Source organism: Pinus tabuliformis, chromosome 3_2, assembly GCF_031772625.1.
Source record: "Pinus tabuliformis cultivar Carrire ecotype Pingquan chromosome 3_2, CPIR1, whole genome shotgun sequence".
NCBI classification, from domain to species: domain Eukaryota; kingdom Viridiplantae; phylum Streptophyta; class Pinopsida; order Pinales; family Pinaceae; genus Pinus; species Pinus tabuliformis.
In genome coordinates, this window is record NC_142302.1 from 1,123,864,878 (window position 1) to 1,123,892,659 (window position 27,782).

General features: G+C 37.8%; 1 protein-coding gene across 2 annotated transcripts in view; it reads right to left on the reverse strand.

Annotated features, from left to right (window-relative positions):
* LOC149184629 (uncharacterized) overlaps positions 1-22,850 on the reverse strand; it is a 217,713-nt gene extending 194,863 nt beyond the window's left edge. Inside the window, exons 1-2 of one of the 2 annotated variants that reach the window (XM_089417630.1) lie at positions 22,724-22,850; positions 22,514-22,623 (exon numbers count right to left, since the gene is read on the reverse strand). In XM_089417630.1, the coding sequence (XP_089273756.1) occupies positions 22,514-22,603 (90 nt within the window). In that variant the 5' untranslated portion in view covers positions 22,604-22,623; positions 22,724-22,850. Of the gene's footprint in view, positions 1-22,513; positions 22,627-22,723 lie in introns of both variants that reach the window. The other variant, XM_089417629.1, reaches the window with a different exon arrangement.
* Positions 22,851-27,782: the final 4,932 nt, after the last annotated feature.

Consider the following 27,782-nt stretch of genomic DNA (forward strand, 5'->3'; position numbering starts at 1 on the left):
TCCAAGGATATCATTTCTTCAACCATAGCCTTTTTCCAAGTATTTTCATCCTCTGAATCCAATGCCTCCCTAAAAGTTATAGGATCATCGTCAATAATAAACAAAGCAAAATTTTAACGAAAATCAAGTGGAGTATACCTTTATGACTACCTTCTTTCCCAAACAATCTCAATACTGGAGTACATGGTTCTTTTTCTTATTCTTGTTCTTTTGTAGAGTCTAATTCATCATCCTTTAATTCAAACTCTATATTTTCTAGTTCATTCTCCCTAGGTAGGACTTCCTATTTGACATCTTTGATTTCTCTAAATACCACATTTCTACTATACGCAACCTTCTTAGCTCATGGGTTCCAAAGCTTATAACCTTTTAGACCATCTTTAAATCAAATAGAGATACAATTTTCAGCTTTCTTATCCAACTTACTCCTATTCTACTTTGGAACATGTACATAAGCATCACAGCCAAATACCTTGAGATCTTTATGAGAGCGTGTCTTAACAACCCATACCTTGTGTGGAGTCTTCTCATCTAATGCTGATGAGTGATCTATTTACCAACTAACACGCAATGTCCACTACTTCTACTCAGAATCCCTATCCTATTGCAGCAACCTTAAGCATGCTCCTTACTTTCTCTATCAATCGTGTTTTTTTGGCCTAGGCAATGTTTGCTAATTCTTACTGATATTTTGGTGGTATATTAATTTTGCCAATGTTTGCCAATTTTTATCAATATTTTCTTAATATATATGATCTTTTTGGTTTTCTAAACCCTTGCTGATATTTCCCTGATAGTCTTCTACCTCGCTATATCGCACTTCTTACATAATTCTTTGAATTCATTCCCACATAATTCTCCACCATTATCTATCCTCAACACCTTAATTTCCCACCTCTGATTTTCCACAAGAGCTTTAAACTCTTTGAATTTGTCAAGGATTTCATATTTCTTCCTCAGAAAATAAGTCCATGTATTCCTCAAGAAGTCATCTATAAATGAGACATAGCACATAGATTTACCCAATGATGGAACTGACAGAGGTCCAAAGACATCACTAGGCACAAACTGTAATATTCCCTCTAACCTCGTAACACCAAAGGAGAATCCTGCTCGATTACAATGTTCACAAAAATCAAAATCAAAAAAGCAATTAGACAAAATTTCTACCATACAATTACAGTGTAGTACTCTAACATACAATTGCAGTGTAGTACTCAAAGGCCCTTCTCTTTGATATGTCCCAGTCTTTGATGCCACAATAGTCTTTTTTTTAGAGACTGTAGGAGTTTTTCCATCTTCTATTGCACTCTCAAGAATAACAGAACTATTGCACCCATCACTAACAGTACTTTCTAATAGCTTATATAGAGTTCCAATCCAAACTCCCATCAATAATAACATTACTCCTCGAACCATCCTACAGGTATCCTTTTCAAACAATGTTTTTACACTTGCATTGTCCATCTTCCTTACAGAAATCAAATTTCTAGTCAATCCAAAGATGTGCAGAACACCAAGGAGAGTTCTAATCCTTCCACCCATCAGCTTCAACTTGACTTTTCCTCATCTTATGATTCTAGTTGTTAAGTCATCTCCCAAGAAAACATCACCACCATCATATCTTTCATACTCGTGAAACCCCTCCCTGTGAAGAGTCATATGAAAGCATGCACCTGAGACGACCAGCCATGCTTTATGACCTTCATGTGTACTTGAAGAAGCCAAATTCAAATCCCCTCCTTCACCTGAGAAGGCTTTTCTTTTTGTTGGAGATTTCTGCAAGTGGACTGTGTAATGGATTTGATCTGTCCAAAGTTCTGGATGGTTACTCCATCCATCATCAAGGACCAAACAACTTTATGAGTAAACGAGTGTTGACGAGCCTTTTTATAGGAGAAGGATACTAAGCAGTTGTTTGGTCAAAGTTGAAAGAAAGAATTAAACCCGATCAAGGTCAAATTGAAAATTAAATAATTTAAAAATAAAATTAATTAGAATTAATTTAAAATTAATCAAATAGAATTAGTTTAAAATTAATTAAAATTTGAAAAATATTATTTAGAAAAATGATTAGAATTTTTCAAATTTTAAAATTTTTATTAAAAAATAGCTAATAATTAAAACGGGCATTTGACCAAATAGGACATAATAAAGAGCAAAGAAGAGGGAGGGTAAATGATAAGAACCAAAATCAAAAGGAATTTTTAATAAGATGAAAATTAATTAAAAAGGGAATATTAAATAAGATGAAAATTAATTAATTAGGAAATTTTAATTAATTAGAAAAAATTGTAATCAGGTTAAAAAACAAGGAGGAGGGGGTGGGGTGGGGGGGCATTATATTCTAAGGGTCAAAGGTTAATTAAGAATTAATCAAAGAATGGGGGTTCAAAGAAGAGGGGGAGAGAGGGCAACCAAGGGGGGCGGGAATCATTGGGTGAGAAGGTGGATGACAAGCTTCCAAGATTGGCTAAGCCTATATCCATCCTCCCTATTGAAGTTATTCAGGTTCTTCTCAATTTTGAGGGCTTCTCGAATAATTCGAGAGTTATAAACGGAACAGAGGCTAGGATTTTTGATTGATCAAAACAAATCAAGTGTTTGGATTTGAATGAGTTTTCAGTGATGGCAGACTTTGATAGACGGTTATGATTGGTGTCAACTATGTGCTCTTTGAGGCAAGCTTTGAAAGAGCGACCTGTCTAGCCAATATATGACTTGTCGCATGAATAGGGAATCTGATAAACCCCTAATCCTAGCATGGGGTCTGATTTATCTTTGGTTGACCGGAGCAATTGTTTAAGAGTTTTATGGGGCTTACATCAGTTTTTATGTTCTTCTTGGCCAAGATCTTGGATTTAAGATCTATGGTTACAATAATGTATGGGAGTGTAACTTGTCCACGAGAGGGAGAGGGATCAGAATTGGTGATCTCGGGTGAGAGACGGCATGAAAGGCTTTGATGATATGAGAGGCGGAATAGCCATTGGCTTTGAAAGCTTGGAACAGATGGGATTTCTCAACAGAAAGGAACTAGGGAGCAGAGATTTTAAGTGCTCTAGAGATGAGGGTTTTAAGAACAGGTAACTTTTGGGAAGGGTGGTGATGCGAAATGGCATGAAGATAATGATCAGTGGGTCTTTTTCCTATAAACTTGACGAGAGAGAGAGAGCCATCGGGGAGGCGGGTAACGAGGACATCTAAGAAAGGAAAGGATCTTTTTGGTTCAATTTCCATAGTGAATTGAATATAAGGGGAAATACTATCAAGATGGGAATGAAAGGCGTCGAGCGCAAGCCGACCGTGTTGCCAAATGACAAATGTGTCGTCAACAAATTAGAACCAACACTTTTGTTTGTGATGCCAAGAGTTAAAAGCTCTGGCTTCAAAGTGTTCCATAAATATGTTAGCTACAACAGGAGAGAGGGGGAAGCCCATAGTTGTACCTTTCATCTGCTCATAGATGGTACCTTTAAAAGAAAAGAAGGTTGAGGTTGGATCAAGTTTAGGGTTTCAACATCTACTAAATGCGAGATCAGGTTTAAAGCTTTCGGGATGGGGATCTTGGTGAAAAGGGAAACAATGTCAAAACTTACCAAGATTGCATTCTCATCAACTTGGATGCTTTTGGTTTTGCAAATGAAATCAATAGAAACTTTGATATATGAGGAAGTGGAACGCACAAATTGTAGAATATTGGTTGATCAGGTTCAGGGTTTCAGCATCTACTAACTGCAAGATCAGGTTTAAAACTTCAGGGACCGAGATCTTGGTGAAAAGGGAAATGATGTCATAACTTACCAAGATATCATTCTCATCAACCTGGATGTTTTTGGTTTTGCAAATAAAATTAGCGGAATCTTTGATATATCAAGAAGTGGAACCCACAAATTGTTGAAGATTAGTGGCTAAATATCAGCTCAATGCATGGGTTGGGGCCCCAATAATGCAGTAATTTACAGGGTAAGTTCCTCAGATAGAAAACCAAAGGACACCGCTCACAAACAAATCACAGATCAATACACCAGTGTTCTTGACGTGGTTAAAACCCTCAAAGAGGGAAACAGTCCACGGCCTGAGCCAACACGGCCACTTCAGGCAATTTATTAATAAAAGAAAGAAAAATTACATAAGCTTCTCTCATGAACGGTCACCCTACAAATGACCCTCCATGCTCTTTAAATAGAGATCATGGACCAATCGGGTGTTAAGCCACGGATCAAGTGTCGGTAATACTGAGGAGAGAATGAACCGTCGGATCACTTCATGTCTAGAACATATCATGACCGTCGGATTGTAAGTTACAAATGTACATAGTAAAGAAACACACTTTACCTAACTCTACACTAGACCAAGTTATACTTAACTATTTCTTGTGTCGGAATATCCTAACATCCCCCCTTAAGAACAACTTGGGATAGGATTGAAAGATGTACAAATATGACACAATAGGAGAAGGAAGGAGGCATTAGAACCTATTCCCCCTTAGTGACAACTTCCTAAACTCCAACCATAAATCAATGTTTAGTAAACTTTGCCTCTGTGAGAGCCTTTGTAAAGATGTCTGCAACTTGATCATCGGCGGAACAATATTGCACATCAAGAACATGGTCATGAATGAGCTTTCTGATGAAGTGCATGTGTAGTTCAATGTGTTTGTTGCGCTGACGTTGGGACTGGATCTTTGCATAGTTGAATGGCACTTTGATTATCACACCAAAGTGTAGTCGGATGCTGCAGCTGAAAGCCAAACTCTGACAAGATTTGATGAAGCCACAGGGCTTCCTTACTAGCTTCTACGACGCCACGATACGCTGCTTCTGCTGAAGAAAGAGAAATGGCACTTTGTTTCTTGCAAGCCCATTTAATAGGTCCAGAACCAAGAGTGAAGACATAACCTGCAGTAGACTTCCGATCATCAGGGTCACCAACCCAATCGAAATTAGTGAAACCAACCAATAGAGGAGATGCTTTTGCACTGTAATGAATCCCAAACTAAATTGTACCTTGAACATAACGAAGTATTCTTTTAGTTGCTTTCCAATGACTTTCATGTGAGTTTTGCATAAACCGAGCAATAAAGCCAACAGCAAAGGAAAGGTCAGGACGAGTATGGGTCAAATACAAAAGTTTTCCTACAAGCTAATGGTATAAGGTAGCATCAACTTCAGGGGAAGTACAAGTGACTGAAAGGGAGAAGGGGTTGGCTTACAATCTTCCATGTGAAAGTGGCGTAGAAAATCACAGGCATACTTGGGCTGGGAAAGGGAAATATCTTCTTTGGATCGCAGGACTTGAAGACCAAGAAAATAATGCAAGTGTCCTAAGTCTGTCATTTCAAACTGCTTTTTAAGGCTGGACTTCACATGGTTTATGAGGTTGGGATCACTACCAGTAAGGATAAGATCATCAACATAAAGAACAAGAATGATAAGAGACTTACCGACATTCTTGGTGTAGACAGTATTGTCAGAATGACACCTAGAAAAGCCAGTATCTAAAAGAAAGCTATCCATTTTGGCATACCAAGCCCGAAAGGCTTGTTTGAGGCCATAAAGGGATTTCTTAAGCCAACATACAAGGCTGGAGTCTGTTTGTATAAAGCCAGGAGGTTGTTCCATATAGATTTCTTCATGCAAGTCCCCATGCAAGAAGGCGGATTTAACATCCATCTGATGGACTTCCCATTTGAAAGAGGCAACAAGGGAAAGAACAAGGCGGATAGAGTTCATTTTTGCAACAGGGGAGAAGGTTTCAGTATAGTCAATGCCTTCAACTTGTGAAAAACCCTTAGCAAAAAGAGGAGCTTTATGTTTATCAACTTTTCCATCTGATCCAAACTTGGTTCTGTAAACCCATTTGCATCTAACAAGTTTTCGTCCCTTTGGAAGAGGAACAAGATCCCATGTATCATTTGCCAATAATGAACGATATTCTTCATTCATAGTTGCATCCCAATCTGGATGGCCTAAAGCTTCTGCAAAGGTGTCAGGATCATAATTCGTTGAAGCTTGAGCCAGTAAAAAAGAGGCTCTATTGAACTAAGAACATGTACATCGTTGATCTGTAGGATCACCTACAAGAGCACCTGCTGCATCCCAAGTAGCACAGACCCATTTTGGAAGCCAAGGAGCTGAAGGAGGATCCTGAGAAGGTGGGGGGATGATTGTCATCCTCGTTGTCATCATCTAAAGAAGAAATAGTTTCAGAAGCATAAGGGATAGAGAGAGCTGGCACATTCGCCGAACTAGGCTCGTAGGCTGATATATTTTCAGCAAACTTTACATCTCTTCTAATGATAACATTTTTGGACTAAGTGGAATAAGTCTATATCCTTTGACACCTTCAGAATATCCAACAAAAATACATTTTTCACTTTTAGGTTCTAAAGCTTTATGTTTCTCATCTGGAATATGGGCCCATGCTTCACTTCCAAAAATACGAAAGTGACTTACATCTGGTTTAATTGAGCTCCATGCTTCTTCTGGAGTGATATTCTTCAAAACCTTAGTAGGAGTGTGATTTACTATGTAATTTGCACAGTTAATTGCTTCTACCCAAAAATTAAGACTAAATCCTTTAGATTGAAGCATACAATTAGCCATTTCCTTTAAGGTGCGATTCTTCCTTTCAGCTACACCATTCTGTTGTGGAGTATATGGAACAGTATGTTGCATTTGAATTCCATGCTCAGTGCAAAAGTTGATGAATTTGTTGTTAACATATTCGCCACCATTATCAGGTCTTAGCTTAAGAATTTGATGTCCAGACTGTTTCTCAACAAAGGCCTTAAAGGCCAAGAAAATGTTAAATACTTCACTCTTGAATTTTAAGAAGTATACCAAGTGCATCTAGAGAAATCATCAATGAAAGTTAAGAAATACTTGTAGCCAGAGAATGAAACAACTAGAAGTGGACCACATAAATCACTATGCACAAGTTGTAAAGGGGTTGAGGCGTGCCAAGAAACACGTTTTTCAAAACTATCTCGATGATGTTTTCCGAGTACACATCCAGAACAAACACCATCTCTGCAAGATACCATAGGAAGACATGTCACCATATTTTCTTTACATCGATTTTGAAGGGAGCGATAGTTTAAGTGACCAAATCGCTCATGCCAAAGTTTGCTCACTTCATCATTATGAGCAAAAAATATCGAGGGAAGAGTTGATGACCCAAAGTTGTTAAACTTATACAACCTTGTAGAATCATCAACAATGTTAGTAGCTAAAATCTGTCTAGGATCTCTTAGGTCCTTAATTACAACATCGTGAGGTGAAAATTCAACAGTTTAAACTTCTACCTAAATGAGTTATCTGATATACAGATAGAAAGTTGCAGGATAAGGTTGGAACACATAATACATCATTAAATTGACCATTGTCTAGATGAACAGTTCCAGTCCCTACAACACTAAGAGATCTATCATCACCAACATATATATTTTTGGTGTTACAATCATTTAAAGAAGAAAACATAGCTTTGTTTTTAGCCATGTGATAAGAAGCTCTAGAATCAATGAGCCACTCATGAGAATGAGAAGAAGAAGATACATTTAGTGCATAACCAGACCGAGATGCTTGACAACCACATGCAGAAAGTGTTATTCTTGAAGATGAAGTTGAAGTTGAAGAGTGCTCCAAATGGATGTTATGCTTCTTAATCGCTGCTTCCAAGGCTCCATCTTCTTAAAGCATTTGGATTCTAAGTGGCCATCTCGATTACAAAAGTTGCAATGTCTATCAATCTTCTTCCATTTGTTTTTATTTGCCTTATCATTTTGTTGAATTGATTTTTCATTTTGAGACTGAAATTGCTTAGGACCCTTGTTTGGTTTAGGACCATTCTTTTTAGGATACTGCTTCTTAGGATTCTTTGAATTTGATTGATGTTGGGCGAATAACGCTTTCCTAGAAGAGTTTCCAAGATTAAGAAGACCAAGATGTAAGAGTTTTTCTTGTTCTCTTATTAAAGAATCACAAGAGGCATCAAAAGAGGGGGACTTGTAGTCTTGTCCTTGCGAAATGAAGGCTTCTCTGGTAGAATGGAAGGTGGAAACAAACACAGAGTAGGCTGGTCCCAACTTAGTAAGAATGGAATAGATAAGGCTACCATCTTCTTTCTTAACCTTAACACCTTCCAAGATAAGTCTAAGGGTCTTGAACTTGGACAAAAAATCTTCAGTGGAAGAAAAATTATTTGGGTCCAAGTTTCCAACGTAAGCAACTCATTTTCGAGTTGATGGGCTCTAATTTCATTTTTAATTCCAAAAACTTTAGTGAGTTGTTTCATTGCTTCATTAGGGGTATCAAGTTCTGCGATATGGAATCTAAGATCTGGAGAAATAAACATCCCTATCAACCCACGTGCTTGATCTTGCCTATTTTCCCATTTGGCTACCTTATCTTCATCTTTAGGTTTAGTTTCTTGACCTAAGGCTATTCTGTAAAGACCTTTACTTCTAAGTAAATCCACAATGTAGGACCACCATTGGAAGTAATTGGTGCTATAAAGAATAACTTGGCATGGACTTTCCATTTTAACAAAAACTAAAGTTGTAGATGCTAAAACTAAGTGTTCCAATGGAAAGATCTCGAAAAATTAAGCCAATTCAAAAAAAACGGCTCTGAAAACGGCTTTTGGATGAAGAAGTTATGGCTTTTTGAAGAAAAGTTGTTGAAAATGCCGACGAAGTGCGTGAATGTGCAGAAGTGAATGATAATGTTATATTTAAAAAAAATCCCCCCCCCCCTCCAAACTTAATCTAATTAGCTCACTTTAAAAAAGATTTTATGTGACCCACTTTTATAAATAAGTGAAAGTCACTTTTACAATGGTACTTTATGAGCTACTCACTAAATTGTAACTTAAATAAAAGATAAAGAGACTTTAGAATTATAAGTGACTCACTTTTTATAATGGGTGAGAACACTTTACATAAAGTAACTTCAAAACATAAGTTACAAGTGCTTTTTGAAAAAGTAACTCAACAAAAAGAAAGACTTGAACTCAAGACCTCTATTCTCATAAAGTAACTTTAAACAAAGTGAGCTAATTTAAAAGGTTAGTGATTTTTGGAAAAGAGAAAGGGGGTTTTTTTTTAGTCACTGAAGCTTTGGGGTGCGTGCTTACTTGAAAAAGCTCTTTTTGCCTACAAAACAAAAAACCACACAACCCAACACGGACATACAAAAAAAACCAAACCTTATGGCTTGAAGTTAGCTTTTGCCAGAAACTAAATATTTTCCTCAATGTTTCTGATTTTCCGAGATCACACTAAGGCGCGACGGAAAAAAGCATATGCATGAGAAAAATCATTCCTTTATGTTTCTGATTTGCCCAGATCGCATTGAATCGTAGGGCAAATAGCATACGCAGAAATGAAAGGTATAGATCCAGTAATTAAAAAAAAACAGAGAGATAAATAAAGATGAATAACTAAAACTGCAAATAAAGACTGTATACCTCCAGATCTTAAAAATGACATAGCTAGGGCTACCGGAAACCTTTTCGCGTGAAACGAAAAGGGTCCCTCACTGGAACAGATGCTCCTAACACAATAGAGCAGTCCTCTCAGCCCGAAAGCAGTGAGAAAGAGTAGATCTAGGAAACAATAGTCGCATGCACTTGTACCGGCTTCAGATTTGGATCACCAACGGATGCGACCTTCAAATAGCTATGTAACCATGTCGGAATTTACAAGGTAAGTTCCTCAGATAGAACACCAAAGGACACCGCTCACAAACAGATCACAGATCAATACACCAATATTCTTGACATGGTTAAAACCCTCAAAGAGGGAAACAGTCCACGGCCTGAGCCAACGCAGCCACTTCAGGCAATTTATTAATAAAAGAAATTAAATTTTCATAAGCTTCTCTCATGAACGGTCACCCTACAAATGACCCTCCATGCTCTTTAAATAGAGATCATGGACCAATCGGTTGTTAAGCCATGGATCAAGTGTTGATAATACCGAGGAGAGAATGAACCGTCGGATCACTTCATGTCTAAAACATATCGTGATCATCGGATTGTAAGTTACAAATGTACATAGTAAAGAAACACACTTTACCTAACTCTACACACTAGACCAAGTTATACTTAACTATTTCCTATGTGTCGGAATATCCTAACAAACAATGGGTCGAAGGGGGACTCCTTGTTTGTGAATTTTAGGTTGACCATAAATTTTAAGAGTTTGGGGGGTGTGAGAAATAAGCTTAAGTTGAATGGAAGAGGGTAAAGAGGAAGAATTTTAGGCCTTAGCGACCAGGTGAGTAATGGAATTTAAGGGGTACTTAAGAAGGATTTTATAAGATGATGAAGAAAGAAGATCCATCATCTTAGATTCATAGTCCTTCGTGTTCATGATGATAGTAGCATTATCAGCCTTGAGGACAAGAATGTAGGGATTATCATTGAGGTGTTTGATGGCTTGGACCTCTTCTTTGGATAAATTTGATTTCGGAGGTTTAGCATGGCAAAGAATCCTACCACAATCTTGCCAAAAAAATTCAGCAATGTGAGATGGAAGGTTCTAAGAAATAAGCTCATTGGAGCAAAGAATCTCTTCAATGGGAATCTTGCGAGGAGGTAGGGCAAAGTTGAACCCTTTTTTTAGGAGCTGGAGGGTAGGGGTATCAATAACAAGAGGAGAGATTCACAGCAGAAGAAGGTTGAGAAAAGGGAGGAGATGAGGTTGAGAGATCAAGACTATTGTGAGACGAGGTAATGGAATTTGAAATAGAATTATCAAAATGAGCAATATCAATTGAATGAAAGGGATCTTTATTATCTAGAAAATGAGCGTCTAAATTATCTTTAAAAGTATTAGGAAGTCGGGAAGAGGGGGGATTAATAATAGCATTGGAAGAAACATTAATATTTTGAAGACTACTAAAGGAGATATGATTAAATTTTGATTTAGAAGAATTACTATTAAGGTGGGGATTGTTAATGGAAATGTCACTTATTTGAATCGGATCTTTATGGTTAGAGATATCATTAATTTGAATTGATTCAATATTAACCGAAGAAAGAGAGTTCAGAGAGGATTTATTTGAATGGGGAGAGTTTGAAGAGGATTATTTGAATGGGATGAGTTTGAAAAGAGCAAAAAGAAATTGTTAATAGGCGAAACGCTAGGGGGAATGAGACAAATAGAATTAAAAGTCAAAATAGGGGGGTTAAAACATGAAATTCAAATGAAGGAGGATTATGCGAATTGGTCAACGCGCTCGAAGCCGAGACTGGACCGTCCAGCGAAGATGAACCCACAATTGTGGAGGAGTTGGTTTGCTGGACTTCATGGTCACTGCCCTAAATTGTGTTATGGTTGTTCAAGGTTGAGCAAGTACGAGGACTAGGGGAGACAGCTTGAATTAAATTCGAACCATGAGGATTCACGACCCAAAAATTGGAATTATGAAAAGAATTAAGAGTTGGATTGTGCTGAACGAACTGAAGCTTAGCAAATTTTCGAATTTGATTTTTGGTGGCAGATTCAAAAGCAGTGGAAGCAGATATAAAGGAGCATCATTCGATCCCTTCCCTTTCTTAACAACTTTGGATTTACAGTCTTTCTAGTAATGCCCTTATTTTCCACATCTCCAACATACCTTTACGAATTTTCCCGGAGATTTAGATGTTCCTCTACATTTAGATCTCCCACTTGAGGACTTATTTTTATTTCTATTTTGGGAGCATTCTCTTACTAACAAGGCATTTGTATGTTAAATTTCTAACGGCTAGATTTGTTCTCTATTGTAGATAATTGCATTTTAAACATTTTCAAACTTTTCACATTACATTCACCCCATATCATCATAAGCAATTATATAGAGAGAACATTAACATCAACAATGTAGCAGAACAGTAACGAACATTAGAAGAAAAGCATACACAATAGAGACACCAATATTTTGGTCAAAGACCAGGGTAAAACCCAAACAAGGGAGAAAACCTAGAATCAATTCTTCTTCCTCTTCTTAGATATTCATCAAATGTTCAACTGAGATATGATCCAATAGTACAATTATAAGTCTTTCGACATTAATCACACTAGACATCTTAAGGCCAACCCTGAACCCTACAAGATCCTCATAAGATGACAGCAGACAAGCCTATCACGGAGGTATTAACAAGCCCTTCACAAGACCTTATGAAACCATAAGAGTTGCTTCCATTCACTATCACAAGTAGCATATATCTCTGTCTCAAGTAGCATACATGTCACTGCCATAGAAGCATGTGTCACTGTTATATCATGATAATCATAATATCAAGTATTAATGCCATATAAGAACAAGTGTCACTGTCTTTTAAGAACAAATATCATTGTCACATAAGAACAAGTATCACTGACATACATCATTGTCCAATCACAGAAGATTAGGGCACATAAACCCTTATCATTGTATTGCTCCTTCTTCCATCAAGAACACCAGCACATAGGGACTTCACAACACGTCCCACTTCTACCACATTGTTGTTCCAAAGATGACAAACTTAGGGCATAGGAGGTTGCCCTCTTATCACTGAAGATAACCTCTGCAACTCAATGAACAAGGGCACAAATGATGGCCCTCTTACCATCAACCTTTCACTCTTGAGATCAATGACCTAGGGCCCAAACCTTCTGCCCTTATTGTCCTTCACAAGAGGCTATACTTAGGGTTTTTCCAAACAGCTTCTACCAGCCCATTACACCTGTAGATAAGTTGTTATGCAAACTATCCAAACTGGACCTCATCACCTAGCAAATTCATCAACACAAAAGACAAACACATACCTTTGAAGGACATCATGTTTCTTCCCTCAATTACACTTTGGCCTATGCACAGATCCCTGAAGTTTCGGCCCTGGTTAGGGCTTTCTATAACCGCTACGTCAACCCTACAACTCTGCCTCCAAACTGTTGAAGAATCTAGGACAAAGTAGTGTAGTGTGATTCTTCGTTACTTGATAACAATTTGTGGAGTCTTTTTACTTTTGTTGTTAGCTTAATCTTCTTCTTACGTGTGTGTACTTCATCAAACTGCTACCAAAAACATAAGAACAAGAACACGAGATATTGGCTCTCTGCCAGGGCCAAAACCTCTCTTCTCTTGAGAGGGAAACCCTTTAGTGAATTTCTCTTATTCAAGCTTTTATTGATCAATGCCAAACCCTAAACCCCTGACAAGAGTATCCTCCAAGCACAAGTCAAGCCTTTCCTTCTTTCTGCACCCTATTCCCTGGCACTTCTTTTAGCACTTCTTCTGACACTTCTTCCGGCACTTTATTCTCCCGCACTTCATTCTCTTACTATGAATCTTGTCTAGAAATAGACCTTCTTGAGTGAGTCTTCTAGGTGAGGTGTTCCTCTTCTATCCCTTGCACAAGTAGACTTAAACGTTAACCAACCAAGATCCTTATTGATATAAGGAGTGTATGACTATGTTGTTGTTCTGTTGCCCTAGTTTCTCGCACATGTGAGAGGATTACTAGGTGTTATATGCTCTTCTCTCCTTCGCTTGAGTGTCTTCCTTCCACGCTGGAGTAGGAGGCCTTATAGGCCTAGTTTTAGCCCAAACAATGAAGAATATACAACTGTGATTTCACTGCTGGTATAGCCGCAGATTTTCCTTTACTTTCTTGCACGTGTGACTGTGTATACCCTAGAAAACAGTGCTTTAGACTTCGTTGTTCTTCCTCCTTATCTCGCTGCCTTAGTAGACCCTTTTCCCTTGGCTTTTGTCGTTCTTCATATCCTCTTTTTCTTGCAGAAGTAGTGCATTCTATTTGGAGTGGACAGCCTCTATAAATAGAGGACTATCCCTCCATTTAGGCCGACTAGAAGGCCAACTAGTTAACTATTTGTAGGCCGACTTTGAGGGCAGATTGTAGGCTGATTTGTTAAGCGGTTTGCGGATAGCTTCCATGGTGGTGTAGCATTCTTGAAGGTGTCATTGCATAGGAGTAGACTTGACTTTGCTTGGAGGTTTTCCCTTTGACTTTAATACATATTTATACATGGTGTAACATGCCCTTAAGGCCTTCAATAATTTCTCTCGACTATTTGACTCACCTATAACACTTTGACATGTGCTAGACCTACTTCAATGAGCAAGAAACTCATTAACATATATTATAAAAATAATATTTCTTTTCTTGAATACGTACAAATATCAAAAGTACATTTATGAAGACCGAACCTAGTTACACTCCCTTCAACACTCCCTCTTAACTAGGGAGGTATTCATACAACATTACACGGTGTTTGGCTATTATCAATATTGAAGAATTCACATAAGAGAAACCGAATTAGCAATCCATCTGTTATAACATCATATCCATCAGCATTGTCATAGTGCAAGACCTTGACTAACAGCTCCATCTCTTTACGAGACCATGAGCTACAATGCTGGTGAGACCATTGATTTATAGATACCTTCATCATTCTCTCAAGATACATACCCACTCGGGTGTTCTCCGAGTATGACCTTCTAGGACTATTCTTATCTTGGGTTCCCAACCCTCAAAGAATATCGGTCCTCTTGCCTACTCTTGTCTTGGATGCCCTACACATCCTCAAAGAGTATCGGATGCCAGATGATTACTCAATCCTCCCATTCTTTCTTCCCAAGTGAAGACAAGAATGTTGTGTCTATCTTGTGTCTACATTTCCATTCATGGCCTTCATCTAGACTTACAGCTGTTAGTCCTGGTCTAGTGCATGACCCATGAAATGGAAAACACAATTGTCACTCCTTTGTAATCAGGGGTGATCCAAAACTCCCTCTTGATCAGGGACCTGTCAGAGCTCCCTCTTAACTGGGGACTCTTTCCTTCATCAGCAACTTCTTCTTCATGGGTCCTTCAGCTGCTTGATCTCCTTCCTTTCTTGATGTCATGAAGTCTTTGTTCAAACTTCTTCTAGGTAGGGCACCATCCATCGATCACTTTCCTCCCTGGTTTGTCATGTCATTGCTTCCTTCGAGGAAAGTGGCTTTCTTGTCATTCATCAGGTTTTCTTGTCATCTTGGCTACTCTTTTGTCATCTTGTCCATACTTCAGAGTATTCTTCTTATGGATGCTTAGTTGTACTTGCTTATTTACATGGTTCGACCTAGTACCCCATCATGACTTCATCCTCATATTGCTTCAACGTTGCTTTTTGTTGGATGGTTTCTTTATCACGACATCTTTGTAGAGTAGAATCAGTTATCTGCACCTTTTATATCTCCAAGGCCTTCATAGGTGTCAACGGTCCTTGCTTCCTTTATCAGAGTTTCCCTGCCTTCTTTCGGGAGATATCTTTAAAGCATTTTGTCAGATATTGATTCTCGAGATCATGGTGTTCTTCACATGCTTGATTTCTTTCTTCATTTGCTTCTCCTCAGATAGATAGGTCAACCATCTAATGCTTCTTGTGAGAGCATTCCTTCATTGCTTGCTTTCTGGACTTGTCAGCATTTCTTCTTGCTTCATAGTAAGCAATCTTATGCTCCTTATGTGAGCATATTCTTTTGTTGACCTTCATTGCATTGAGGTACATGCCTTCGAGCATGTTCTTGGTGAAAGAGATTCTTTCATGCTTGATCATGTTATAGAACTATACCCATGACTCAATAATATACAAATGATAACATGACTTAATCTTTAATTCATACATACCTCATCTTGATTCTCCTTTGATCATCCTTTGGTGTGGCCCTTCTTGCTTCATCTTAGCTTGTCTGCATATCATTCTTTTCTTGAATCCCATGAATGGGATTCCCAATGAGACATTTGCTTTGGTTCATGAACCTTCTTTTGAAGATTCCATCATAGGATCTTAAAGATCCTTGCCTTGCAAATGTTTCTTTTGTTTTTGATGATGGAGGTCTTCTAAGATTCTTAATCATGATCAAATTTTTCTTTCATCGTGTATGAGGTCCTATACTAGGTATGCTTCTTCTACATGAATATCATGAGCTATATATGCCATGCTCCTATATTCTAGAAGATATTTCTACTTATGCATTTTTTGTTCTTATCATAAATGCTACATCTTCATGAGTATCTCGAATTTTGTGTAAATCATGCTTCTAGATTCTAGAGGATGTTTCTAGCCATGTAATATTAATCTTATCCCACATGCTCCTATATTACTCAAAACTTTGAAAGAAGTCTAGAAGTAATGAGTTTCACCTAGTTATAGTAGAGATCGGAGGATCTTCCTTCTTTAGCTTCTTTCCTTCTTCTTTCACCTCTTGAGTCAAGTGAGCTTCTTCCCTCTTTCTTTTGTTGTTGTTTTCCTTCTTAAGCTTAGGGCAATTCCTTTTGTAGTGTCCATATTCTTGGCATCCAAATCATTGGATTTTGGACATGTCTCTGTAGTTTGTTCTTCGTGGACCAAACTTGTCAAATTTACCCTTTCTCTTGGCCATGGTAGCAAATGCTTGCTCCTTTGATCCAACATCTTCCTTTGCCTTAAGTCTGGTTTCCTCTGTTCTGCATAGAGACCACATTTCACTGAGAGTGGTTGCTTCCTTCTTGGCATATATGCTTGATGTGAAGTTTCCCCACTCCTCAGGTAGAGCATTGAGTACTACAGTTGTCATCTCTCTGTCAGATACTTCCCCAAGCTCTTGAAGTTGATCTCTCATTTCAGAGATTTTCATGAAGTAGGGAGTTATTCCTTCCTTCGTTATCTTCATCTTGTATAATTCATTTCTCATAGATATAACTTCTCTGGTTGTGGATACCGAGAATAGCTCTGCTAGCTTATCATAAATTTCTTTTAATGTCTCAAACTTGGAGACATAAGGAATGAGAGAGTCTTTGATTGATTCTATCAGAATCCTTTGAGCTCTTGTCTCATCCTTATTGTACTTGGCTAAGGCTTGAGTTTGCTCCTTAGCAGGGGCAGTGATATTCCCTTTGACATGTTCTAGGAGTTCATTCTCCTTGAGAAGTAGATCAATCGTCTTCTTCCATGCAAGAAAGTTATTGGTTCCTACCAATTTATTGCTTTCCTTGCAAAAAGACATTGATGTATATTTAGAAGGGGACATGTACTTACATGATAGATTTTGAAATGTAATGAATTTGCTTCCTCCTTGAAGGCTTGATGGGTTGTCTTCCCTGGATCTTGATGTTCTTCAAGTTGCCTTCTCCAAGTGGACTTGCTTGATGATTTGCTTGATGACTTGTAGCTTGATGTAGGTCCTGCTTCAATCTGTTCTTCTTTGTATGTGCCTTTATGTAAGGCTCTTCTTCTAGCTTTGTAGACTTCCTTGATGAATGATGGATTGTATACCCTTCTTGTCCTTGAAGTGATTGAGACTTCTAGGCTTGATGCTTCAACTTTGTAGATGCTTCTTCTTGATGAGTGTTCTTGAGTTGCCCTTTCCTTGATGTGTCACCTTAGCTCTGATACCATGTTGAAGAATCTAGGGCAAAGTAGTGTAGTGTGATTCTTCGTTACTTGATAACAATTTGTGGAGTCTTTTTACTTTTCTTGTTAGCTTAATCTTCTTCTTATTCTTATTAATGCAAGTGTGTGTACTTCATCAAACTGCTACCAAAAACACAAGATATTGGCTCTCTGCCAGGGCCAAAACCTCTCTTCTATTGAGAGGAAAATCCTTTAGTGAATTTCTCTTATTGAAGCCTCTATTGATCAATGCCAAACCCTAGACCCCTGACAAGAGTATCCTCCAAGCACAAGTCAAGTCTTTCCTTCTTTCTGCACCCTATTCCCCAGCACTTCTTCCGGCACTTCGTCCTCCTTCTTCCTGCACTTTGCTCTCTTACTATGAATCTTGTCTAGAAATAGACCTTCTTGAGTGAGTCTTCTAGGTGAGGTGCTCCTCTTCTATCCCTTGCACAAGTAGACTTCAACGTTAACCAACCGATATCCTTATTGATATATGAGTGTATGACAGTGTTGTTGTTCTACTGCCCTAGTTTCTCATACATGTGAGAGGATAACTAGGAGTTATATGCTCTTCTCTCCTTCGCTTGAGTGTCTTCCTTCCATGCTGGAGTAGGAGGGCTTGTAGGCCTAGTTTTAGCCCAAACAATGAAGAATATACAACTGTGATTTCACTGTTGGTATAGCCACAGATTTTCCTTTACTTTCTCACACGTGTGGCTGTGTATACCTTGGAAAACAGTCCTTTAGACTTCGTTGTTCTTCCTCCTTATCTTGCTGCCTTAGTAGACCCTTTTCCCTTGGCTTTCGTCGTTCTTCTTATCCTCTTTTTCTTACGGATTCAGAGCTCAAGTAGTGTGTTTTATTTGGAGTGGACAGCCTTTATAAATAGAGGATTGTCCCTCTATTTAGGCCGACTAGTCAACTGTTTGTAGGCCGACTTTAAGGGCGGATTATAAGCTGATTTGTTGAGCAGTTTGCGGATAGCTTCCATGGTGGTGTAGCATGCTTGAAGGAGCTTCTTGAAGGTGCCATTGCATATGAGTAGACTTGACTTTGCTTGGAGGTTTTCCCTTTGACTTTAATACATATTTATACATGGTGTAACATGCCCTTAAGGCCTTCAATATTTTCTCTTGACTATTTGACTCACCTATAGCACTTTGACATGTGTTAGACCTACTTCAATGAGCAATAAACTCATTGACATATATTATAAAAATAATATTTCTTTTCTTGAATAAGTACCAAGTATTAAAAGTACATTTATGAAGACCGAACTTAGTTACACTTCCTTCAACACAAACCACTTCAATACCTACACTAACCCTTCTCTTCTAAGCCCGATCTCCTGCACTATGGTTCAATCAAGCTCGGCCCTCAAACACGAGTTTGTTCTAGCACCATATAACCTCAGACCACCTCCAAACTAGGGATTGGACCTCCTGCAATATCACAGAAATGATGTAGCCCTATCACAGAGAGTTTAGTACCCAAACGCATGCACAGAATCTACCCAGTCTTGTCCTCTCCCACTCGGTCAACAAGCTGCCTCACTCAACCTATCCAAACACAAAAAAGAAGCCAAGAAACTTGTCCTTTTCTCCCTTGGATTTTCTCCTATAAGTTGCGGCCAGATGAGAAGTCCTTCTCCAATGATGATTGCACTTGTGATGTGCATTTTGAATGAGCGCCAAGGCCTCTTATCTATACTAGACGTTGGAGGAGCCAAGGGGTGTCTTAAGGCCAACGTGACCCTTCATTTAGTGAGGTCGACTTGAGGAGGACCTTTGTAATTTTCTCTTGATATTGAAGCCAACATGATTGCTTGCCCAAATAAATTTATGCCACATTAAAAAATAGTGAGAGGAGTGCCAAACCGACTAAAAATAATAAATTCCTTTTTTCAAATTTAAATTCTCCTTTTGGGGCAAGATGGTTTCTCCTTGGGGTAATTGGATTTCCCTTGGGGAAATTCATCCTGAAGCTTCCCAAATTTCAACATTGTATTCTAACTTTTCATATTTGTCCATCTCATCTCCTCTAATAACAAGGATGAGACCACATCATCAAAACTTAAAGTAGTTGCATTACTACCTATAGCAACAACCAAACTATCCTATGAGTGTGCTTAAGAACACAACAAACTGATACACTTATCTTAATCTGAAATCTTAATATCAACAATAAATAGCTAACTTAGCACGATATTGAAGGCGTTTAGATGCTCTATCACTGAGTCTCCATCCTTCTGCTTCACCCTTAGTTCATACAACATTGATCCACTGATCTTTATCCACCAATAGATCTTTCATTTTGGGCTTCCACAACTCAAAATTCTATCCATTGAATTGCTCGATCTCTATCTTTGAACTCATCGCCATTTCCTTTCACCATAAGAATTGATTCCACAAATCTCCCACGGAAACAAAGTCTACTGCAGGCTCGAGCAAAACCCCTTATCCACAAAAGCATCCCCTTGAACCCAAAACTGCTCTAATACGAAATGTAGGTTTTAACCCCATACAGTTAATTGTTGCAAATAGGTTCTTAATAAAACAAAAAATATGTAATGGCAAACACAAACATTAATATAGAGATTTCACCCTAGAAAACCAAAAAACAATAAAAATATATATATATATATATATATATATATATATATATATATATATATATATATATATATATATATATATATATATTAACCATCAATCTGTTTACCCTATACTAAAATAAAATTGTAGCTCCTTGACCAAAACTACAAAAACAAGGACTAAACCACCATGTGCCACAAAAACCATTAAAGCCAAAAAAACATGTGTCGAAAACCACCAAAAACAAACACGAAAAACTCCCCCAAAAAAAATTCAGAGGGCCAACATAGGAGGGGCTTCAACCTTGTTGCACCCGATGCAACATACAACGCTTGGGGGTAGTAATGCAAAGAATATAAGATATACCCAATACTTATCAAGTAGTTTTCAAACTAATTGACCTTGCTCCCAACTGCATCACATCCTTCTCCCGTGTGAAAAATCATTATCCCACCTTTGTTGTGGTTAATCATGTCTAGTGGATCAAATGACAGCCCTACGACAAGTTTTAGCATGCAAGAGTGGATGCACTAGTCATGTCAAATTTGTGCACCTCACACTAAGTCGAGTCACTAACGAGGTATGACATATGATGCTTTAAGGTGAAGGTGTGTGCCTTCATATACATGGATTTAAGGTTACGATTGTTAGAAAATCGGAAAGGCAGAAAGATTTTCTTATATTGATAATTACTTGTGATATTTTTATGTTCTTTATTATGTTCTTCTTTTATCTTTTCATCAAGCAATCATCAAAGTAAAAACATGAAGATCAGGGACACCAGAAGTAGGCACTCAGCTAGAGCTAAAACCCTTTTATAGGGGAAAACTAATCATAACTCTTCCTTCAATATATTCAAATCAAGATGAGATAGACCAAGATCCTAGACAAAGAGACCTTCCTCCTCCACCAAGTCAGCCTTCCAATACGATTCAGCGAACTTCAATAGTTTCTTCTTGTCCAACAACTTCAGCCCAGCAACAACCCAGAATTTCGACCTCCAGCAACTCCCAGTTATAGAACTGCAACTTCGGCGCTTCCAGTAGCTCAGCAGCTTCCACATGTGTGAGAGAGAGAGAGAATTTTGAATTTTTGTGCTTGATAGAGATCTCCTTCTCCTTCGCTATCCCTTTCCTCTTCTTCCCTTGAATTTTGCACTTTTTCTAGCCCCAAAAGTTTCAGATCAAACTTGATGAGTGAGTACTCCAAATGAGGTCGAATTGTTGCCTTTATATAGGAGTTTCTACCCTCAGTTAGGCCGACTTGGTTGAGGAGGCATAATTGACCTATTTTACATTAAAAAAAAATATTTCTTGACAAATGAAGCCCAAGAAAGGTCTGATATAATATGACATGGACAAGGACACTTAACATAAACGCTAGAAGCCTACAATGGAGGCTTTGACCTATAAATAATTGACCCAAACATGAAACCCATGCTTTAATAAGTCAATTTCTTTAATAATAAAATTTATTTTTCTTTCTTTTGACAAATACATTATATCATGACTCAAATATAATTATGAAGACCGACACTAGATACATTTTTCAACAACGGTATGGCTTGATAAATTGAACCTCCATTAATCCCAACACCCCCATTCTTAATGAGATGGCCTCGTTTACGAGCTAGTCCACTTCTAATTGTTCTCTCTCAATATCTGAAAAACAATTTTTTTTGAAAAGGACAAACCTCCTTTTGAGAGCGAGCAAGGATAGATGCTAATATGCTGTCAGCTGGGACATAATTTGAAATCATTAATTTGAAGACTGTGTTGAATCACCTATGACAATGAGAGACTTGACTCTGGAATCGATAACAATAAGCAAACCCTAAAGGAGTGCACACGCCTCAGCTTGGTTATTAGTGGAATTTCCTAAACCCCAAGCATAACTTCTTTCAAGTTTTCCTCCAAGATTAAGGATGATTCCTGCACCCCCCAACCTTACCAAAGTCATTGGCCACAACTGAGTCTAACTGATTTCGACCAGGGGGTTTGATGGAATTTTGACTCAGTTTGCCAGCTTTGAGAGTGGAGTCAACCCGTACTCTTGAAACTATAAAGAGTCTTGTTTCTAATCCTGGAAACATTGCATGCTTAATAGGGCATTTCACTAAACTTCTGTCTCGTAAAGATTTAGTGCTTTCACATAAAAGATATCACATTATATATAATCAGGGGGTTGATAGGGGGGTTTGGGGTGATTAATCGATAACCAACATTAGGGTTTCCTAAAAATGCATAAAAACCTGATAAAGATATGATAAGAAACAGTTAAGAGCGTGATGTATACATCCAAATCAAATATGCATCCACGTAGCCGTGAAAATTTGACCAAGGTTTAACAAGATTCTTAGAACATTATTTTAGGTAGAATTTTAGCTTCTATAAGGCATTTAGAACTTCAAACAGAACTCGATGATCAGAACAGCAGAGCCAAATAAATTAGAAAGAAAATAAAATTTCATATTGCATTGAAGCAAGGGAGGGCAGAGCATTAATACCGCGACCAGTACGGCAATAAGAACCAACAAAAGCTGCACGAGATTGATCTCCTGGGGTGCAGGCGCACCAGGCACGGGCCCTCTATCCATCACCAGAATTCGAACTCGTCCTACTGGGTTAGAAAACCAAATCCAATCCGCGCTAATTCATTTATAATGACAAAAAAGATCAAAGAAATGCTGAATGCAAAGCTTTAGTATGCCGCTTGCCTGGGCTTTAATGGTGATACGGACGTTAGATTCCAACTCAGTGCTCACTGGGCAAATGTGGCAGTGCTGCTTAGGTATGTACTGTAAAGTGCTCTGTTCATGATAATTTTAATTTTCTTTTAATCAAATATCTCTTTCTATGTTATGTATTATGTAACTTTTTTTAAAATATATGTTGAGGTTTTGAGGAATATATTATTATAACGGCTTTTGAATTTTATATTGATAAGTAACCTCTTGCGCTTCTCAAATTGAGTTTATATAGGTTATTATTTTTTTTAAATAGAATTAGATTTCATAATTTTGAAAAAAATAGGTTGAGTTTGATTTTATTAGGATTATGGTAACCTTAGTTCAGTTTTCGCCTAATCGAGTATGGAAATTTAGTGAGACAATTTTTATCCTTAGAGCTTGGCTCAAGCTTTCAACCATTCTTTATGAGATTTGAATTAGTGATATGATGGGAACTATAAACCCGAGATAAATCAATTGATCTACATCTCATGGAATTGTAAATATTCTCATCCTCTCTAAACACTTATGGTGAATTCTTCATAAATAAATAGTTGTAACAACTTTGAGTCATATATTAAGAAAGCTTCCAACTTTTGCAAAATCCAATTATCTTGAAGGGGTTTGTCTATGCATTTCCCTAAAAAATTATATATTTACCAAAATAAAAGAAAAAGGGAAAAATATCGGCATTGCCTCATTTACCATGAGAATGATTGTTGTGATCTAGGGAAAAGTGCACACAGTTACTAGTGGTACAGACATCGATCAATCACATAATAAGCATAAATAAAGAAACAGAGATACATTAATGGAGAACCAGTGAAAGCACCCTGATATATTATCTCTTATTAACCAAATCAAAATTGATACATCGATATATAGACAGATATATATAGATCGTTGGGACAGTTACAGCAGTCTATTTATCCGACCAGACACCTTAACTAATCTAACATTAGTTAAGTCTTATGACGTTTGTCATTACAACGTATGTTTATCAACCCGACTTGGGCTAGTCGGTTAGGTCAATTGGCTCCCCCAACATCTCCCCCACCCTCAAAACCTTCTTCATCCCGAAGAAGGGGAGATTTGGAGTGATACAAAAAACTTTTGAAAAAATCTGATAGAGCAAGGACTTATACAGTTGATGTCGTTGGCTCTTTTAAGAGCAAAAAATTTTAAATTCAAACAGATTACAATGAAAAGTAAATCAAGACAAGACAGTTGGAAATTCTTCGGCAAGTGCTTTTAAAGTCTCCATTGGAACTTCTTGGACTGGATTTATTGATTGATTTACTGTTTGGTCGACTTCAACTTCATGCGATTGTTCTTCCAAAGCTATAGCACATGTCGAAATACTTGGTGCGAAAAATCGATGGGTGGGTTGTAGCGATTGTGGTCATGAAGAGCGAGTTGGCGACTATGGAGGCATGTTTGGAAATGCATTATAATAAATAACTAGAGCGAAGATCTGTAGATGTTCATCAAAGATGGACCATTCGCGCATTGCCAATCTAGCCGTAGCACTAGATTCTTTGAGATTCGACAAGAACTGGACTTTTTCTTCTAAGGGTGTGTCTTCTGCTATCCTTTGGTTGAAGGGCTTGGCTTGTTCAATTCTCAAAACTTGAGTAAGTACTCCCTTCAAAAATTTTGGCGCGTTGTTGGCTTCGAGTTGTGCTTCGTTCCCTTCCTTAAGCCATTAGCGCTCATTTTGCATTAGTTGTGCATAAATTTCTCGTTCTTGCTCCAGTTTGTTGTTGAGTGCTAGCTCTCCTATGGGCTCTGCAACTTGTCTTGAAGCTATATCAGGAATAAACATATCTTGTGCTTTGATGCAGCTATTATTGGATACAAAATAAGTAGGCCAATTGTTTAATATAGTTGTGAGAGAAACTCCCTTGTCGACTGTATTTTCTAAAGTCTGTTTAGCCACCCAGAATTCATCATGAGCCCTTTGCAATATTCTGTAAATTTTGGACTTCCAGTACCTATATGTCTGGCATGAAGTTTTGTCACCTATGCATTAAGATGTTCATTTTGGTCAATTAGTTGATGCACCAACTGTTCAATAGCAATGATATGATCATCAACCTTGGTTGGAGTGTCAATATTGAGTTTTTCTGCTACTCAGTTTTGATAAGCCAGCCAAGTCTCCCTTTCTTGTACTTATTGTTGTTGAAGCTTATTGGTGTCCTTCCTCATCTTTCACATCCGCTTCCTAGCAGCTTTGAGGGAATGCTCTGAAACCTGGATAATTTGTTTATCACTAGCAATTTTGATATCAACATACTTGGTAGAAATATCAATATGCTCCCTTTTATCTTTAGTTCTCAGCATGCTTGTTGAAATTGGTTCTAAGGAGTTTATGTCGGTCGAAGCAGGCTTAGTGATTGGTGGATTATTCATTAGTACTTTAGTAGTTTCTTCTTTATGTTGGTCGGTCGAGACATTAGTCGTTTGCGGTGTGATCTCTGATTGTTTCGTCGGACTGAGTGTGTTCAAATGAATTGTCTTGTGAATTCTCTTTAGAATTATCTTATGGGTTCTACTGATCTGACTAGTTATGCTTCGACTAATTATGTTTTTCTTCAATACGATTCAAAGAGTTTTTTTAACAAGAATGAGTAGAGGGTTCTATTAAATCTTCCCCTCGGACGTAGCAAAAAAACCAGGAAATTCCTTACATTTGCACCATCTTCAAAGGATCTTCTACTGAGAAATTGACTAAGATTCTAGGAGACAAATCCCAATATCTTCCACGGTTTCTACAACTAAGACTTTCCTCGTGATTACAAGAGTAAATTCTTACAAATTGCAAACATAATAATATGCAGAAACAATACATTGACTTATTTGGGAGACTTTTGCAACAAGGAATCTACACGAAGTTGGGATCCTTAAGCTAAATTGACATTCGCTTCATGTTCCCATTTTTCCTTACGAGATTTCTGGCCTCTTGTGAGAGGTTGTTCTGCTACATTTGAGGAGAGTCATTGTCCAACATTGCCTCCTATGCTTGACTTAGTGTGAGTTGCTTTGATTGTCATAGTTTTTTTGTAAAACGTTGGAGTAGATCTACTCATCTCCGCAAGCTCAAAATCTGACATTGTTAATACTTTTTCTGCAAAGCATGATTTTGTATCTAAAGAGACAACCCTCAAAGGAGCTTTCTCTTCATTCTCCCTCGACATTGCTAAGTTTCCTTGATCCTCCTTTGGGGTTTCATTCAAAGGAGTAATTTTGTCTTATTCTAGATCTTTAAGAGCCTCAAAAGAATTTTTGTTGAGGGAAGGTTTAGGAACTTCTTTGGCGTACTTCTTTGGAGCTACAACCTTATTTTGTTGATTCTTCGTTCACTTTTGAAGTGGTTGAAAATTTCCCTCGTTAGATATGGCTGTATGGATCTGCCCTTCTTTAGAGACAGGAGCTTGGGCTTGCTCATCCTTTTTTATTGAGGGTATTTTTTGGTAAAGTGCCCATGAGAATGACAAATGATGCATTTGAAGGGAATCTGATCATTGTCCAATTTGTGAATATGGCTTCATTCCCCTAAATTTATTTTTAGGGCCTCTGGTAAGCCTTTAGAAATATTTACTTCGACACAAATGCGAGGACAAGAAAATTGGCCTCCTTTTGGTTCGACTTTGTCCAGACAGCGACTCAGCTCCTCTCTAATCTCTTTTAGTGCATCAAGTCCCCAGAGATGGAGAGGGAGGTGAGGCAACCGAATCCACACTGACATAGAAGTAATTTCAAAATTTGTATTAAAATCCAGAGTCCATGGGGAGATAAAGAGGCCTCTGGTCCCTATAAAATATGGCCCTGATTTGAAAATCAGAACTCTTTAGAGTTTATTCACAAAAAGAAAAACATAGAAACCCCTACCTATTGCAAAGAAAGTTACCTAACCTTGAAGCTTGGGGGTCTATTATCTCGTGATCCGGGATTCAACAACTTTTGGATTCGTCTATAAGCCCATAAACTTGTCAATCAATGTTTTTTTCTGAGAGGGATAAGGCTCTCTTGCATGAATTTAACGAAGAGAGTTCCACATTCAAAATCCAAGCTAATTTCTTCACAAAGTTTTGGGGGAGAGAAGAAGGCCCTCACGATTTCTACCCTTGCAACAAGGCTCTGAATAAAGTCACCTCCTCCATAATGAGCAGAGGAAAATCAATCTGCAAGATCAAATCTAAGAAGCCACCTACAAAACATTTTTTAAATAGAATCTTTCAGCGAAAGCTAATCTTCAACGATCAAATTACGAGATGGAGTCCAAGATCGGAGCACTACAATCCTCTGCAAATCATATCTAAGCTAGCTAATGTTACCGCTAAGGAAACCCTAGCCGCCAAGAGCTAGGAGTTGCAGAGCTCATTTTTTTTAATACGAGTCAAAGAGTTAATTGTTGTTTCATCTGTTAAATCAATTGCAATCACTTTATTGGTATGTGTGTTGACAATCTACTCTGTCTGATTATGAACTTGGTCTAAAGTATCATTTTGTTGATGTTGAGTGTTCCCATTCATCTTACTGGAAGAATTACCATTTTGCATACGACTCTGATTTAATGAAGCCTGATAAATCTGTTGCATTTTTTATTGATTACCATCTGCAAAAATGCGCTTAGCACTTTCCATTACATTCTGGATCTCTGCTTCAATAGATGAAATTTTGGGTTTCCGAGTTTTTTTTTACTATTTTTTTCTTTTGCCTTCAATTATCGGATAGCTTCATCATGTTGTTGTTGTTGTTCATGATTCTATAGACAGATTTCTGAAAGTACCTGTTCCCATTAAACTGATTTGGAAGTGGTCGGGGTGGCCTTGGGGTTGTGTGACTCTTTATTACCAGGCTTTTGGGAGGTTTCTAGTAAAGGCACTAATAAATGATTTTAAAGGGTTGTAAGTACAATGTGGCTTGTACCTCTTTTTCTAATTTAGCATCAGACAAAGGGGTAATAATATATTGGGATGGGTCAAATAATTTGTGGGGAATAACATAATTAGTATTGGATTGTCGATGTAATTCGTAGAATACT